Below are 14813 nucleotides of genomic sequence, written 5' to 3'. Positions count from 1 at the left end.
AAAAATAAGTACACTTTATCTATAACTTTTTCAAAGTACCCATTAAGACCAGGTCATCATGGACAGAGCACATTGGTAAAATGAAATACATGTTTAAACAGTCATTGTTCCTAAGCTTCTCTCCCTATACACAGACAGAACAAATCAGAGTCAACAGAAGGAAAGAAGAAAGAAGAGATCAGGAATTTTAATGGGATTATTAAAATCCCTTTTTGGGATCTTAATATGGGGACATTTAAAACATATGTACAGTAATTATTAAGAGATAAAACTAGGACATTGGGAATTGAAACTGAATCGAAAATAAAATTGAGTGTTTTAAATGTCTTTGAAAACCTTCAGCCTTGACTGTTTAATTTGTGGGACTGTGGATAATTATATCTATATAAATCTGATGTCTCTTTCCACGTTTGTTTATTGGGTTATACTCTCCTGACTACCATGTATCCGCGGGAATTCCACAGGCGACACAGTGTAGATCTCCTGGATCTTTGTGGGAAAATAAATTCTACCATGTCCATCGGCTCTCAGGTAGGATCGGGGGTGTGTGTAGGGGGTATAGGTAAAAGTAGACCACAGAGGGATCCCCTATAGTTAGATGTTTGCTTGAAATAATTCTCTGTTAATGAAAATATACCTTAAAAAAATTCATTTAGCCTGGGTCACTGGGAGGATCCTGAGCAGATGAGGGGGCGATTCTGGGACTTTGTTTACATAACACATTTATAAATATCATTCCCAATCATCTCTTATATCCTCATCAAACCCTTAACAGCTGATTAAATATCATTATTATTGATTATATTGATTTGGCAAGGTTTTACTTTTATAAAAATGATCCCTGATGAAATCAATAGATTGTTGTCCCGTTGAATCTAGATCTTCTCACTGTGAGATTTAGTATCATTGGCCTAAACCCAAGAAGATTTTTGTCCCTGCTGAAGAGAATCTGAATAGGGCTTGACATATTTTTGTTATTTTCTTCTTATCAAAGACACTCTTATGCTTGAAATATTAGAGGTATTACATACAACATATTACCTCTGAAAAAAATCTCTTTTAGCAAACTTAGACCCACAATATTGCCTGCAGATGAATTATAGAGAGTTTTACCCAAGCCATCTTGTTGACTTTGTGAGAAAAAGTCTCTGACTACTAAATTTATATTAAATTTAAGTTTTGTTGTGTTTTGTTAAATTTCATTTTTTGGATGACTGAATTAATTCTTTTTTTTTTTTCTTCAGCTGAATGAGACCAATGATTACGATGAAAAGAAACAGATTCGGCTGGCCCTACGACAGCTTAGACAGAGGGATAAAGGTAGGCCCTTACTCTCCTATATTTACAGGACTAATTAGCTGTGGTTCAGCAAAAAAAATACCTCTATACATTCCGTTATTGTAAATATCCTCTACATCACTCAAAGAGCATCATGGGACATCATTTATCAAGATTACAGTGCATTTTTCAGTATGGCTGTTTGTAAGTTGACAAAGAAAATTTGATTATTTTTACCAACCATTCTGCTTCTGTCTCTGCAAAATGTCTACTGATTTATGACAAATTATTCACAATTTGAAAGACAAAAATATATTATCACTCAAAAGTCCAGCATCTAGTATTGGTATCATTATTTATTTTCCAGAAATATAGAATTTCCCAAATGTTTAGTCTATTAACTATGGCGTAATGTATTCTTCACATTTCTTTTCTCATTAAGAATCTCATTAAGCTACCTACCAGGTGTTGTTTTCTTGTTTTTTATGCTGATTGCTGAAGAGATCATTTGTAAGTGTTAAAATGTCAAGGTAAAAGGATTAGAAGATGTGTAAAAGTTGACACGAATCTTGTTGGTCATTTGTTACACCACTCCATTACGTGAAGTTAGCATCATTTCACACCTGTTGAAAATTCTGACTTTCACTTACTATTACATCTCTTTCCACTTAAATGTTTATTGTTTTTATTAAAGACTTTATTTTATTGTGAGTAAATATTGGTTTCACTTTTAATTTTGTGGGATCTTTGTAAAGCTATGTAGATGAATTAGTAAAGGTGCAGTTCATAACTGCTGTTCATTGTACTAATCTAGATATTTACCTTACAATGAGTCAATTTTTAATGAGATACATTTCATTCATTTATTAAATTGGACTACCCAGAAATTCCCTGATGTATGATTGCACATGCCTTTATGTGTGTATGAGAAGTGTGTATGATTAATGAAAAAGAACTTTAAAAATGTACCATTATTAGTTTGCATTACAAAAGAGAAGCAATTAAATCTAATCAATTAAAATTTGAGTATTATTTCTGTAGGCCCACAAGGGTATATAGAGATTTATAAAATCAGAGTGGATAACTTTGTACAATGTTTGCCCTTCTCATTAAGACTTGTGTTAGTTATTGTTGGTATGTTTGTTAGTTATGGTCGGTATGTTTGTTCTGGCCCATAGTCCACTACACTTGTACATAACCATTGACCTTCAACATGTATTCCCTAAATTGCTTAGATAGCTTTCCATTTATGATGATTTAACCTAAGCCCCTTGTGAATTATGGAGGAGGGAACATATGATGCAAGCGGACGACTTGAATGGATGACGTTCGCGGTCACCTCGTAATGTTTGGACATAGTTCTTTGTGGACTTTGAATGGCTGGTATTAAGGCACATTTTTAGATATGAAGTGTTTACCCCCCTTTGTCAGTGTAACAAAACACATCACTACTTTCTTAATACTACTCTATTTGTGTGAAGAATGACTTGTTTTGACTTTTTAGAACTGTTTAATCTGTTGTTTAGCTTAAATATTTACCACCCCATGCAGAGTGTTTCCTTACAAGTATTTCAAGTATGATATACCAGTTCTGTATTATCTTTGCAAAATATTCATGTATATCTATATGCATTCCAACTTTTGCAATCAAAATATTAAAATTAGGGTTTATAAAATCAGTGGAGAAATTCTTACTGTTTTGTCAGATGATAGAGTTGTAAGAACTCACTTTTTCTTTTAGGATAAATTTCTATCCCACATTTGTTCTATAAAATTAGTTGAATAATAAAAATTTTGCATTAGAGCCAATGCAAATCTCAACATTTTGTTTATTTGTGACTTTGAACCAGTCTAATTCCATTAATAGCCTCATTCTCTTAGATTTTTTCTATATATTATGTAGTCCGAACAAAGCTGGTATTTTAAGTTGTTAATATTTGTAGAAATGATGACTTCAGCAGGTCCAATAGAAACTATAAGGATATAGACATTGTGACGGCTCCGTACTTCATTAGATAAGCAAATGTATTCCTATTTCTTTGGTCCATTTAATTGAGCTGCTTAAGTAAAAGTGCACACATTTTATTGCCTGGCCTTGAACACCTATGTCTAGTAAATTCTTATGTATTCTTTATGCAGATAGAAACCATTTAATTAATCTCTTCCACAATTCCAAAATCTAGTGAACTATGAAAGAGATGTACTTAATATCCTTTATATGCTGTCGTTTTATTGTGCAGATAATCTTGTCCTATATATTTTACATTGTAAGGTGATCTTACTTATGCTAATAAATCTCAGTTAGGTTGCTCTGCTTCTTATTTCACAGAAGTTTGAACCAAAGAGAGATTTTCCTCACATTTATTCTGGTTAAAGTGTGCCTCAATATACATTTGAAGTGTGACCTGAAAGTCTCTGATTTTTAAGATGAAGTGGCAATTTGTTACCTAATTCCTTGACATGCAAAGCATCTTGTCTATTCCATCTTATGCTTATCTGTGTTTGTAAACTTGATGTGAATTCTCACTGAATTTGATGCAATGTAGAACTGCAGTATGCTGATAACTCCCCCCCCCCCCCTAGATAATTATGAAGAAAAAGAATTATCTCCCCTGAAATTGCTGTCTCTGCAGACAGTATCAGTTCATTCTATACATTTTTGAACTGTTTGACTGTTGTGAAGAAGAATTTGAATGTCCAGATATAATACGTAGGGAATATTTTGTCAGATAAGCAGGTACTAAATAAACACGGAAATCCTGGGTCCCTTGTTGGGGAGGAATTCCACAGTATTACTGTTATCTGGTCAACTCATATATGTTTTTGATTTAATGAGAATTTGCTACCCTGTTATGAATTTTTCACCTTGACTTACTTTTTATATTGTTATTTGATGAAAACACTTGGTGCCAATTGTCTGTATGTCTGTTTGTGATTATGATGAATTGTCAGACAACGGACACATCTTTGATTACTGGTGACCTGAAATGACAACTCCGAAAACTTAATTACCTGTAAGGTGGACAGGAGAATTGGCCAGGTATCCGTTCCCCCTACCGGCTGTAACTCTCACCTGTAAATTAGGCTTTATCACCCACAGTCACTCCCCGCTCTAAATCAATCCCCCATTTATAACATCTTAATGGCCAATCACTTATGGCCTGAAATCACTATGCCAGGTCAAAATTGAATTTTGTTGGAGTCTGAGTTTCAAAAGTTTTAGGGGTCAATGGGCCATAAATCATGAGTTGATTACAGGCCTTCATAAGTAAACAAGCTTTGTCAAATTAGAACACTCTGTGTCTATTCTGAGATGGAATAAGACATCGGAAGGAGAAAATTTACTGTTATTTGTGCAGAAGGAAGATTTTTCTATTTCTTCAGGTAAAGTCAGCAGATCTTGGCGGTTGTGTCCTTTGATAATTTAAAGTAGGTCTATTTACTTTTTTTAACAGCAGTCTAGTTATTTTGCCAGGAAATTGTTGGAAGTCTTCAGGAGAATTATGTAATGTTCTTCACATTAGCTGTCACTTCAAATTTGTGAAGTTTGAAGTGTATTTTTGGAAACAATTCCACAGCTTTAAGAGCTTGAATGAATAAGTACAGTGTAGACCTATTAAAGGTGTCATGTGCTAGGGGTCAAGCTGATTTTAGAAATGTTTGAGATAAAAAAAATTTAGTAGATAACTTTATTAGATTGTTCCATAGATGTCCACTTATATTCACCCCTAAAATATGTATTGCGAAGCTTTAAATGTTCATTCCATACGTACAGAACAATTTTGATCTGAATACCTGAATTGAAATTAGAATTGAAGAGATGATGTCCCTTTTAAATGCTTAACCAAGTAATCCCTTTAATATAAGGCACAGAGTTCCCAATAAATCAGATTTCGTTGAATTCAATGCTGAGGCCTTTATAGGAGTTCTTAGGAAAATAAACTTTGATACCTTTCTTCAGACCAAATGATGTCACAGTTTATTACTAAAGTGAATAAAGTTTTTTCTTTACTTATATTTTTGTTTATATACTGTGTGTGCAAGTACCATGCAGGTAAAAAAAAAAATTGGCAGCAGTATCAATTTTCAAAGGTTAATAACTCTTTCTTGAAAAAAAAATCCTGAGCTATATACATGTAAAATCTTTCAATGAATATATTTGAAAATGACCTTCCAAAATGACTGGAACATATTGTTTACTTTATATCCTGCAGTGTGGAATAGAATTCTGGTAAATATCTCTTGAGAATTTTATTAGTTTGCATTAGATTTATTGTTTTCATATCTTTGAAGGTTCTGGATATTTTTGTGGGTAAAAGTTTATGCTAAATTGACCTCTTGTGATGTCTATAGCTGCACAGTTTGTTTGTTTTTTTTATTTATTTGTAATGTTTTTATTTTGAATGCTCTCTGTACATGATATGTCTTGATTCTCTTGTTTTACTGTGTTAACTTGACCCTTTTTAAATGAAGTGACATTTTGATATATTGAATCGGTTTCAATTCAATTGATGTTGCAAATAGACAACAAACCTAAGTTGTTATAATAAGCTTTCTGTGATTGAGAAGGTGATTATTTTCCTATTATTTTCTCTAATAAAACCCCACATCTCCATGTTTATCATCAGAGAAAAGTCAGTCACGTATGGAGATTGATGGCTCAGAGTGACGGGATGCAGTTAAAACTTCTCAAGTTATCGTCTTTTTGTAAAAAGTGATGGATTATTGCAGAAGGGTCTATTATTTGACTGTCAATTTCGAGGTCGTTTAACTTGATACAGGAGCCCTAATCGTTAAAAGACTTGAATGGGGCATCCCTACATTGGCCAGGGGATCTTGGGAAGGCATATGGTCTGAATGTCGTTAAACTTTTTGGAGTGTTCAGTTGATAGGTATAAAAGGTTTCGCCTCACCTGGTAGTGGGCCAGGCATTATGCTTGCTGTCATCTTAATTCAGTGCTGTTTTTAAGTGCACACACGCAAGGGATTTAGGGCTAGCAGCCTCTAGCTGCGGTTTGGTAAGATTTTTTAAATTTTTGATTCTGTTTAAGTTACCTGAAAATTTTGACATCTTTCACTGAAGTTCTTGGATGCACCACTAGTTAGATATTAAAGCATAATATTGGAAAGTTCATCATGAGTATAAGAGCTATAAGGAATTTTCAGAAAGGAGAAAGTTCCTTTTTGAAATACAGTGGAACCTCATTTATCCGGACGCTTTGGTTCCTAGTCAATTTGTCAGGATATATGAAGCGTCCGGATACCTGAATCACCAGTTAAACAAAACAATATAACATTTAAGAATTCCGTCCCGATGAAAAATCATCCGGATACTGAAGCATCCGGATATCTGGGGTCCGGATATCTGAAGGTCCACTGTATTAATCATAAGGGAGCCTTAAGCCTATTGTTTACAGGTTTAAATTAATGCATGATGAAGACCAATTGTGCATAAGAAAATAGATTTTTTTTTTTTCTGCAGTTGGGTAATTTTTGCAAATGTTTCAAAAGTGAGTCACTGATTGGGACTGTCTGAGACGAGCTATATTTTATTTTAATGAGTGTTCCTTGAATTCTAAATCTGTTAATAGACTCAAGGATGCATCAGTATATTTGCTTTGACGGGAACAATCCACAACGCACTAAATTTTTTGTCTTGTGAAAGAAGTCTTCTGAATATTCAACTACATTTTAATCTGTCAGAGAGGTTAATTGATACGTATTACATTGTCTGATTTACTAGGTTTTTATTTTTGTGTTGCGTAAAAAATAATCCATCTTACGACTTTTTGTTTTTATGAAGGCCGTCTTCCTTTAGACAGAATATTATCACACTATTCTTCATTTGACCTACTGTAGAATACGGCTGCACATTGCATTATCACATGCAATAAAATTTAGATTTCCGCACCCAAAAAAATAGTAAGGAGGAGTTAATTGACTGCTGATCTTTTGTTTTTCTTTAGGGTGGGGCTTAATGTTGTAGGAGTAGCTATAATATGACATGATCATAAAACAAGCCTGAATTATTATTTTACTGCTTTATTTCATAAATCATGCTTTGTTTAATGTTGTTTCATGATGAAACCGTCGGTAGCATACAAATTTTTCACTCTCGCTTTTAACTTTAAACTTTATAATCAGTGTGTCTGGGAGCAATTATTAGATTTAAATATTTTAAAGCATTGTAAAGGAAAGTGTACATGAGTCACCCCATACCAAAAAAAGGTACAGATTAGGCATGCCTATTCTTGATAAATATAGGCACAAAAAAGGTATACCTAAAGTATACAAGTTTGGAACCACTTCTTCAAGTATAGGTAGCAAATTGGTACAAAAAAGGCATACTAAAGGTATACTTTTCAATGATTTATTTTTTTCTATTTCACATATAGGTACATTTTAGGCACACATAAAACATTCGATTGAGCAGTGAGGCATACCTAAAGTATGCCTATACATAGTATGGCATATAATTCTAACAGTCAGATAGGTACATTTTAGGTATACCTAAAAGGTGCCTACATATTAATCTATTAGGTACCTTCAAGGCTGTGCCAAAAGTATGCCAGAGGTATACCAAAAGTATACCTACAAGGTACCTATATTGTACCAAAATCATTAATAGGCACATTTTAGGTACTAAAAAAGCACAATATTGGCACATCATCTAACTATACCAGTAGGTACATTCCAGGCATACCTAAAAAGTGCCTACATATCAATCTATTAGGTACCTTCAAGGCTGTGCCAAAAGTATGCCAGAGGTATACCAAAAGTATACCTACAAGGTACCTATATTGTACCAAAAGCATTAACAGGCACATTTTAGGTACTAAAAAAGCACAATATTGGCGCACCATCTAACTAGACCAGTAGGTACATTCCAGGCATACCTAAAAAGTGCCCACATATCAATCTATTAGGTACCTTCAAGGCTGTGCCAAAAGTATGCCAGAGGTATACCAAAAGTATACCTACAAGGTACCTATATTGTACCAAAATCATTAATAGGCACATTTTAGGTACTAAAAAAAGCACAATATTGGCACACCGCATAACTAAACAAAAAGGTACATTTTAGGCATATCAAAAAATGGGCTTTTGTCGACAAATCAACCACAAAACCCTGGAGTTAAAAATTTCTTTCTCCAACAAAAATTTTTAAATTTTTGGCCTAACATGAAAAATACATACTTATCATTCCTTGTGAATGGGGCAGGACTATATTAAGGAAGAATTTAACAATTATTATCAGGTTCAAGTAAAAACAAGTAAAAATTTATTATATGATGCTACATGAAAAATAACTATTTTAAATCCTCTCTAAAAACGGAATCTATATATGACAAATCTCCTATATTTAAAAAAAAATTAATATTGTTACCTTTAACAAAATAATGATATTTGTAATATCATTCTTTGCAAGAAAAAAATAAACACACCTTTTCAGCATATTCAAAACATAATTAATGCAATGTAAATACACAAAGACACCGTAAAGGTATTGAAAGTATACTCCATTTCATGTCCTTTTTTTGGCCACACATTATTCACTTGCTGCATGTGCAATTCATGTAATCTTCATTACTTTCATAGAGTTTTTACCCAATTGGCACCACAGAATTTTCTGCACAGTAATAGACCTTTTACCAGGGTAAATACTCATTTCTGTACAGTTGCGATTTTCATCTGGACTCCTTATAAAAATTGATCCTCCATTTGAATGTACCACGCAATTCCTTCTTTCATGCCATTCCCTTCAATTCTGAAAAAGTTGTTGCTCTTGAGTCTTCACTTTGAAATTATTTTCAAAAATATTAAATCCAATGTGTGAATCTATAGGGGAGGGGTCCAGGGAGTCTGGAACTTCCTTCCTACTTGCATTATGTATATATTATGTAATTAAATGTATATATATATACTTAATCAATTAAAAGTGATTTGGACACCCCCCCCCCCCCCCCCCCCCCTTACCCTGTTACGATCTGCATCTGAATTTCCTAAAATTTACAATGGAGTTTGAAAAGTGGTGATTAATTTTACTATATTACTATATTTATATTTCTTTTCAAAATCAGATTAGATTTCATACTTACTGACAGAGTTAAAGTCTTTATGCATTTCCCCAGAGTTTACAATTACTACAGGGGACAAGAATTTTGCTGAAAAAGAAAGTTTGTTCATGAAATTATCTGACATTATTATTAACAAAGTTTACACTAATTTGTATACATAATATTTTTTAAATATAATACTGAAACATTGTCACTCTTAAATAAATTATGTGTGTCATAACCCCCCCCCCTCCTTCATTTTCCCTGGCATGAACCAAGTGGAGAGATGGGGTTTAAATGATTTTATGTAAACTTATAACATAAATCCAAATCAGTTAATTTTGTTATACTATGTTTTATAAATGCTGTAATTTTGATACTTTAAATTAAAACTATTACATGTAAGAACCCCCCCCCCCTTTTTTTTTTTTAAATAGTGCCTTTACATTATATTTCAAATTTCATATGCCAATGATTAAATTTTCACACTGATCATTTGAATTTCTGTTTGTTATTATCGCCATGCTCATGCAGAGGCTACTGTACATAACCTGTTCCCACGATATTGACACGTTAATTTCTGGTATTATTTTTTTTAAAAGACTCTGAAACTGTGAAACACTTTTTATGTCTTGTTACACATCAGGTTAAACAAAATAATTATTATTTATATGTCTTCTATTCATGTGTAGGCTGTAGCACTGGCTACACGGCCATCTTGAATGAAAACAAACCAAAAATCTACGGTACAATTACCTAGAACTTCGTAAAATTTACACTTGATATTCACATTCTAATGCATTCTTTACGTGCACACATACACTAACAACAAGCAGCATGAAAATTTACACTGAAATAAAGACTTACCGAACTATAATTCTCCGATTTCTTTTTTAGGCTTTCATCTCGGCAAATTTTCAAAACGTCGCAGAAATGTCCGCGCTCTCCACTGACCAATCGTAGACTTCGCTGGAGTCACGTGATTTTATTAAAATTTATTAAATTATTCATAAAATATTTCGTGTAAACAATTTATAATTATAACAACGAACATTTAACAATTATCTAATGAAGCCCCAACTTAAACTGAAAGCCGATTGCGAAGAAATCCTTGAAATTTAGCGTGGCTATTTTGGGCAAACAATTGAACCGCCATCTTGACCGCCATTACTATTTTGTGTTTGTTTACATAACAAATCACCCTCAAATTGATTAGGCCCCCTATTTTTTTTTAATTATTCATAATTTTCTTTCATGTTAGATTTCAACTATATCTTAATTAATGTAACTAACACCAGAGAGTGATACAAACATCGAAATACATGTATGTAAATTATTACAGTATACAATCCATAAATGCCTAGTATGTGAACATGGTGAATAATTATAAATTAATGATAAGCACCTGTATTTTGTGCATCTTAGGGGCTATTATTTGTATGAAAATTCTGTAAATGTGCACTTTTTTTTTACTGCTACTGCCTAACTACCGGCAGAGACCTATATACTACCAGTATATAGGTCCCTGCTACCGGTAAAAGTTAAAGCATCTCTATTTATTTCATTCTGTAATTTATTCTTCTGTATTTTACCCATTCATGTTGAGCTGAAAAATCTAATGAAATCACCGTTTTGTCATGTTTGTGGTTTGTCGAGAACTACATGTGATACACTAACAATTTCTGCAGGGTGAAGGTCATCCGGTATTAACACCGAATACTGAGGAAATCGACATCGTTTTGCATTCAAAGATAAACAAAGTCTATTTCAAAATACACCAGTAACTGGTCTAATGGATATAAATTCTCACCCTATAAAATTAATCTAAACATCCCAAACATTTTTGTAGTTACAAAATGTACGAGAGAGAGAGAGAAAGAGAGAGAGAGAGAAATGCAGTGATCGCGTAATGGGACCTCTACTGGACATAGAGATGTGTATATAAATTTTATTAATGATAATTTTTCATAAAAAGTTGTATCTGTTACAACTAGAGGAGTTTGCTAGCAAACATGGTTTTGAAAAAAAAATGTATTTAGTTTTTAAAACGTTTTATATCTTAATAGTTTATCAGTTTATTCACATAGTTAAAACATTCATTTATCATTAAATTATTTAAGAGCAAAAGAAATTATAGAATTATACTGCAAGAATAATACAGAGAAGCATCGTAACTAAGCAGATTTGGCTGTTGGTTACATGACTTTGTGTCCACTTCACTAGGTGCATGGACTAAACCTGATCTCTCTGTGGATTACCTGTGTATTGTATGCGTTCAAGCGGAAAGTGATTTCCTGTCTCTAATTGACATATTTCACAGTATTGCAGAATTAGTTTTATAAATGCAAAAACTTGATAAAATGACATGTAAAAAAAAAAAAATAATAATAATTTAGCAAGTGCGTGTGTAGTTGGGGGGGGGGGGGGGGTGTTAAAGGTCAATATAATTGTATAGTGTTTATAAGACAATCCCCTATGTCTTAGAGAATGTTAATCAAAGTTACTAAGAACTGACACTCTTTAAGACAAACTAGTGCATATTTTAAGAACAGAAATGGATCTTTACCTTTTATTTTCCATAAGAAGATTAATTGAATAAATGATAATTACATATTTGGCATTTGAGAGTAACAATGTTATCACCCCTCCCCATTTTTTCTTTCCACAACACCGCTATATATTATACTGAGGACTTGAAATAATGATGTGAAATCTGAAGTATAATGTTATTAAAAATTAAATGCACAAAATGTTGAATGATAATTCAACCCCAGCCCCCTACAACCCACCCCACCCACACCCAGATACAAAGAACCAGTCATCTAAAAAAGTATTTAAATTCAGGCATTTTGAAAAATGACTGAGTCCAAAGTAGGTACATTTTATGCACACTGGAAAATATTTAAGTTCAACATAGGTACATTTCTGGCACACTGAAAAATGACAAAGTTCATAGTAGGTAAGATGGAAAATATCTAAGTTCAAAATGGTACATTCTAGGCACACTGAAAAATAACAAAGTTTAAAATAGGCACATTTCAGGCACACTGTAAAATGACAAAGTCCAAATTAGGTACATTTTAGGTACACTGAAAAATGACAAAGTCTAAAGTAGGCACATTTCAGGCACACTGTAAAATGACAAAGTCCAAATTAGGTACATTTTAGGTACACTAGAAGAAAATTAAGTTCATTTTTGGTACAGAATAGGTATGCCTTTTCTGTACCTATAATAGTAGGTACACATTAGGCACAGAAAAGGCACAAAAAAGGTATGCCTATATGTACCTTTTTTTTGTATGGGACTGCCTACATGAAGTGGAAAATCAGATAAAACAAAGTCATCCATACATAGAGGTCCATGACTTTGGGAACACTTTCTATAGCCCCACAAGAAAAACTTTGGTCCTTGGCATTCAGTTTCACCTCACCAGTAAGGTACCACACTGCCTGACTCATTAAATTTTCTCAAAAGAAGTAATTAGAGATTGGGAGATTAGCAGAAAAATCTGTATATTAGATTTTGTCAGGAAAGATTGATATGATGGTTTGGATGCCTGAGTTCTCTCCCTTTTTAGATTTTTTTTTCCTTTTTATATCATTAATGTCTATAGAGCTTTTAAATTGGTATTCACAGCATAAATCGTCAGTTTAAACATCCAGAGGGGCTGTTAATGCATATTTCATTCAATTAAGGTTCAAATACTAATGTAAAACTTATTAAATGGTTTGTTAGCTGTTTAATTTGTCTACAAGAGTTGAAATCCTGATGTAAAAGAAAATATGTAACCAACTTATTTAAATTTAGAAAATGTCTCATTGAAGGGTAACCTTGTTTTGATGCTAACTATGTAATGGCCAATGCAAATGAAATCCATTTTTGGGAATTTGTCTATATGTCTTTTAGGTTTTTATAAGTAGATTTTGGGTGTACACACATCTTTGAGGTTTTTGGCTGCAAGTTAATAGCCATTCTCTGTAACTACTTAAACTTCGTTGCCACGCATGGTCACCGATTTTGATGAAACTTCACCCATGCTTAGTAATTGACACCAGAAACAAATATCAAACAAAATTTCGTTGCTAAGTGTCTCGGTTGCTATGGCAACAGCCGGAAAAAATTGAAAAATCGAAATTTTCAACTACTTTAAATCTTGACTGTGGCTTAATAAAACCTAGAAAAGGCAAACAAACCATTCTCACAAAAACATGACACCTTGATGTCACTTATACTGTTGTTTAGAATATATCTTAAGTAAGTGGTAACCAAGGGTACATTTGGAATACATTTAAAATGCTGAAATATGCTGAAAAACACTCCATATTCACTAATGGTAGGCGTTACATGCTCAAACTCAATCAACGACTTAAGAAAAATAATGAAAATGTTTGACCTTAAGTATATAAGTATAAGCAATATTATTCAATAAATAACTTTTATGGTTGCCATGGGAACACAGTGTAACCATGCAAAACCAGTAACTAAGATTGGGTTAATGCTACTGTCTTGAGGAAAAACATAAAAATTCAAGACTTGCAAATATGCATCCTTAGGACCTTGCAACACCAAAACCATAAGAAAAATTGGGTATAATTGCTACTTTGCAGTGTTACCATGGAAACAAAGTACCAGTGCTTAAAAGTGAAATTTTTTCACTGCATTAAGAATTAAATTGCCATATAATCAAGAAACAAATTAAAGGACTCAGCTTGAATAGTACTTATCTGTTAGAACTGAAGTTGAATATCATATATTGATAAAATTTGATGAAGAAAACAACATTGTTGCTATGGTTACCAAGAAGGGAAAATGCTGATTTTGTGAACTTTATATCAATATTAAACCCTGTGTGCCAATTTCTTGCATCCACTTAGAGATTGGATGATAGTCAAAATTAAAAGTCAGGTTAGCTGTTAATAAATATCAATCATAAAAGTTTTGGGAATCTACATTTAAGGGTACGTATCCAAGAAAAGAAAATATTTTTCAGGTTTTTTACCCATATATTTTCTGCTTATTTCCATAGCAACGCTCTATTTAAAGAATCTAATCTGAATTTTTTAAAATGGGAAAACTAGGAGCACACCAACATCTTTGAAAATTGATCATTAGTTATGAGGAAATGTGCTTTTTTAAAAGATAGGATCAGATTTTAACATACAGAGTGCTACTTTGAAGGCTCTCTGTGGTATAAAAACCTTGGCAACCATTGCCATCCAAAATGAAATATCATATTTTGTTCTTGGTATATGTTTCAAGGCTCTTTTTTCCATTATTTGGTCACATTTTATCCAATAATTGCTTTTTACTTTTACGTGTATGACTTTATAAAATTCAATGAATTTTTTTTTTACTTTTGAATAATTTGTTACCATAGTAACGTATATAGTAGCTGATTTACCAAACATGTTTATCATGCATTTGAGACATCTGACCTTCAACTTTTGGAAACAGTCATTGCCAATTGTTTGCTTTGC

The 14813-nt window shown here is 32.8% G+C and overlaps 1 protein-coding gene across 9 annotated transcripts in view; it reads left to right on the top strand.

Annotated features, from left to right (window-relative positions):
- LOC134258715 (muscle M-line assembly protein unc-89-like) overlaps positions 1-14813 on the top strand; it is a 54147-nt gene that overhangs the window by 12269 nt on the left and 27065 nt on the right. For all 9 annotated transcript variants that reach the window (XM_062741262.1, XM_062741263.1, XM_062741264.1 and 6 more), the window contains one exon: positions 1245-1320. In XM_062741262.1, coding sequence (XP_062597246.1) covers positions 1245-1320 — 76 coding nt within the window. The remainder of the gene's footprint in view (positions 1-1244; positions 1321-14813) is intronic.

This window comes from Saccostrea cucullata, unplaced genomic scaffold (assembly GCF_032062105.1).
Source record: "Saccostrea cucullata isolate Sc308-1 unplaced genomic scaffold, CSIRO_AGI_Scuc_v1 ctg27, whole genome shotgun sequence".
Classification (NCBI taxonomy): Eukaryota; Metazoa; Mollusca; class Bivalvia; order Ostreida; family Ostreidae; genus Saccostrea; species Saccostrea cuccullata.
This window is presented reverse-complemented; position numbering and strand designations above follow the sequence as displayed.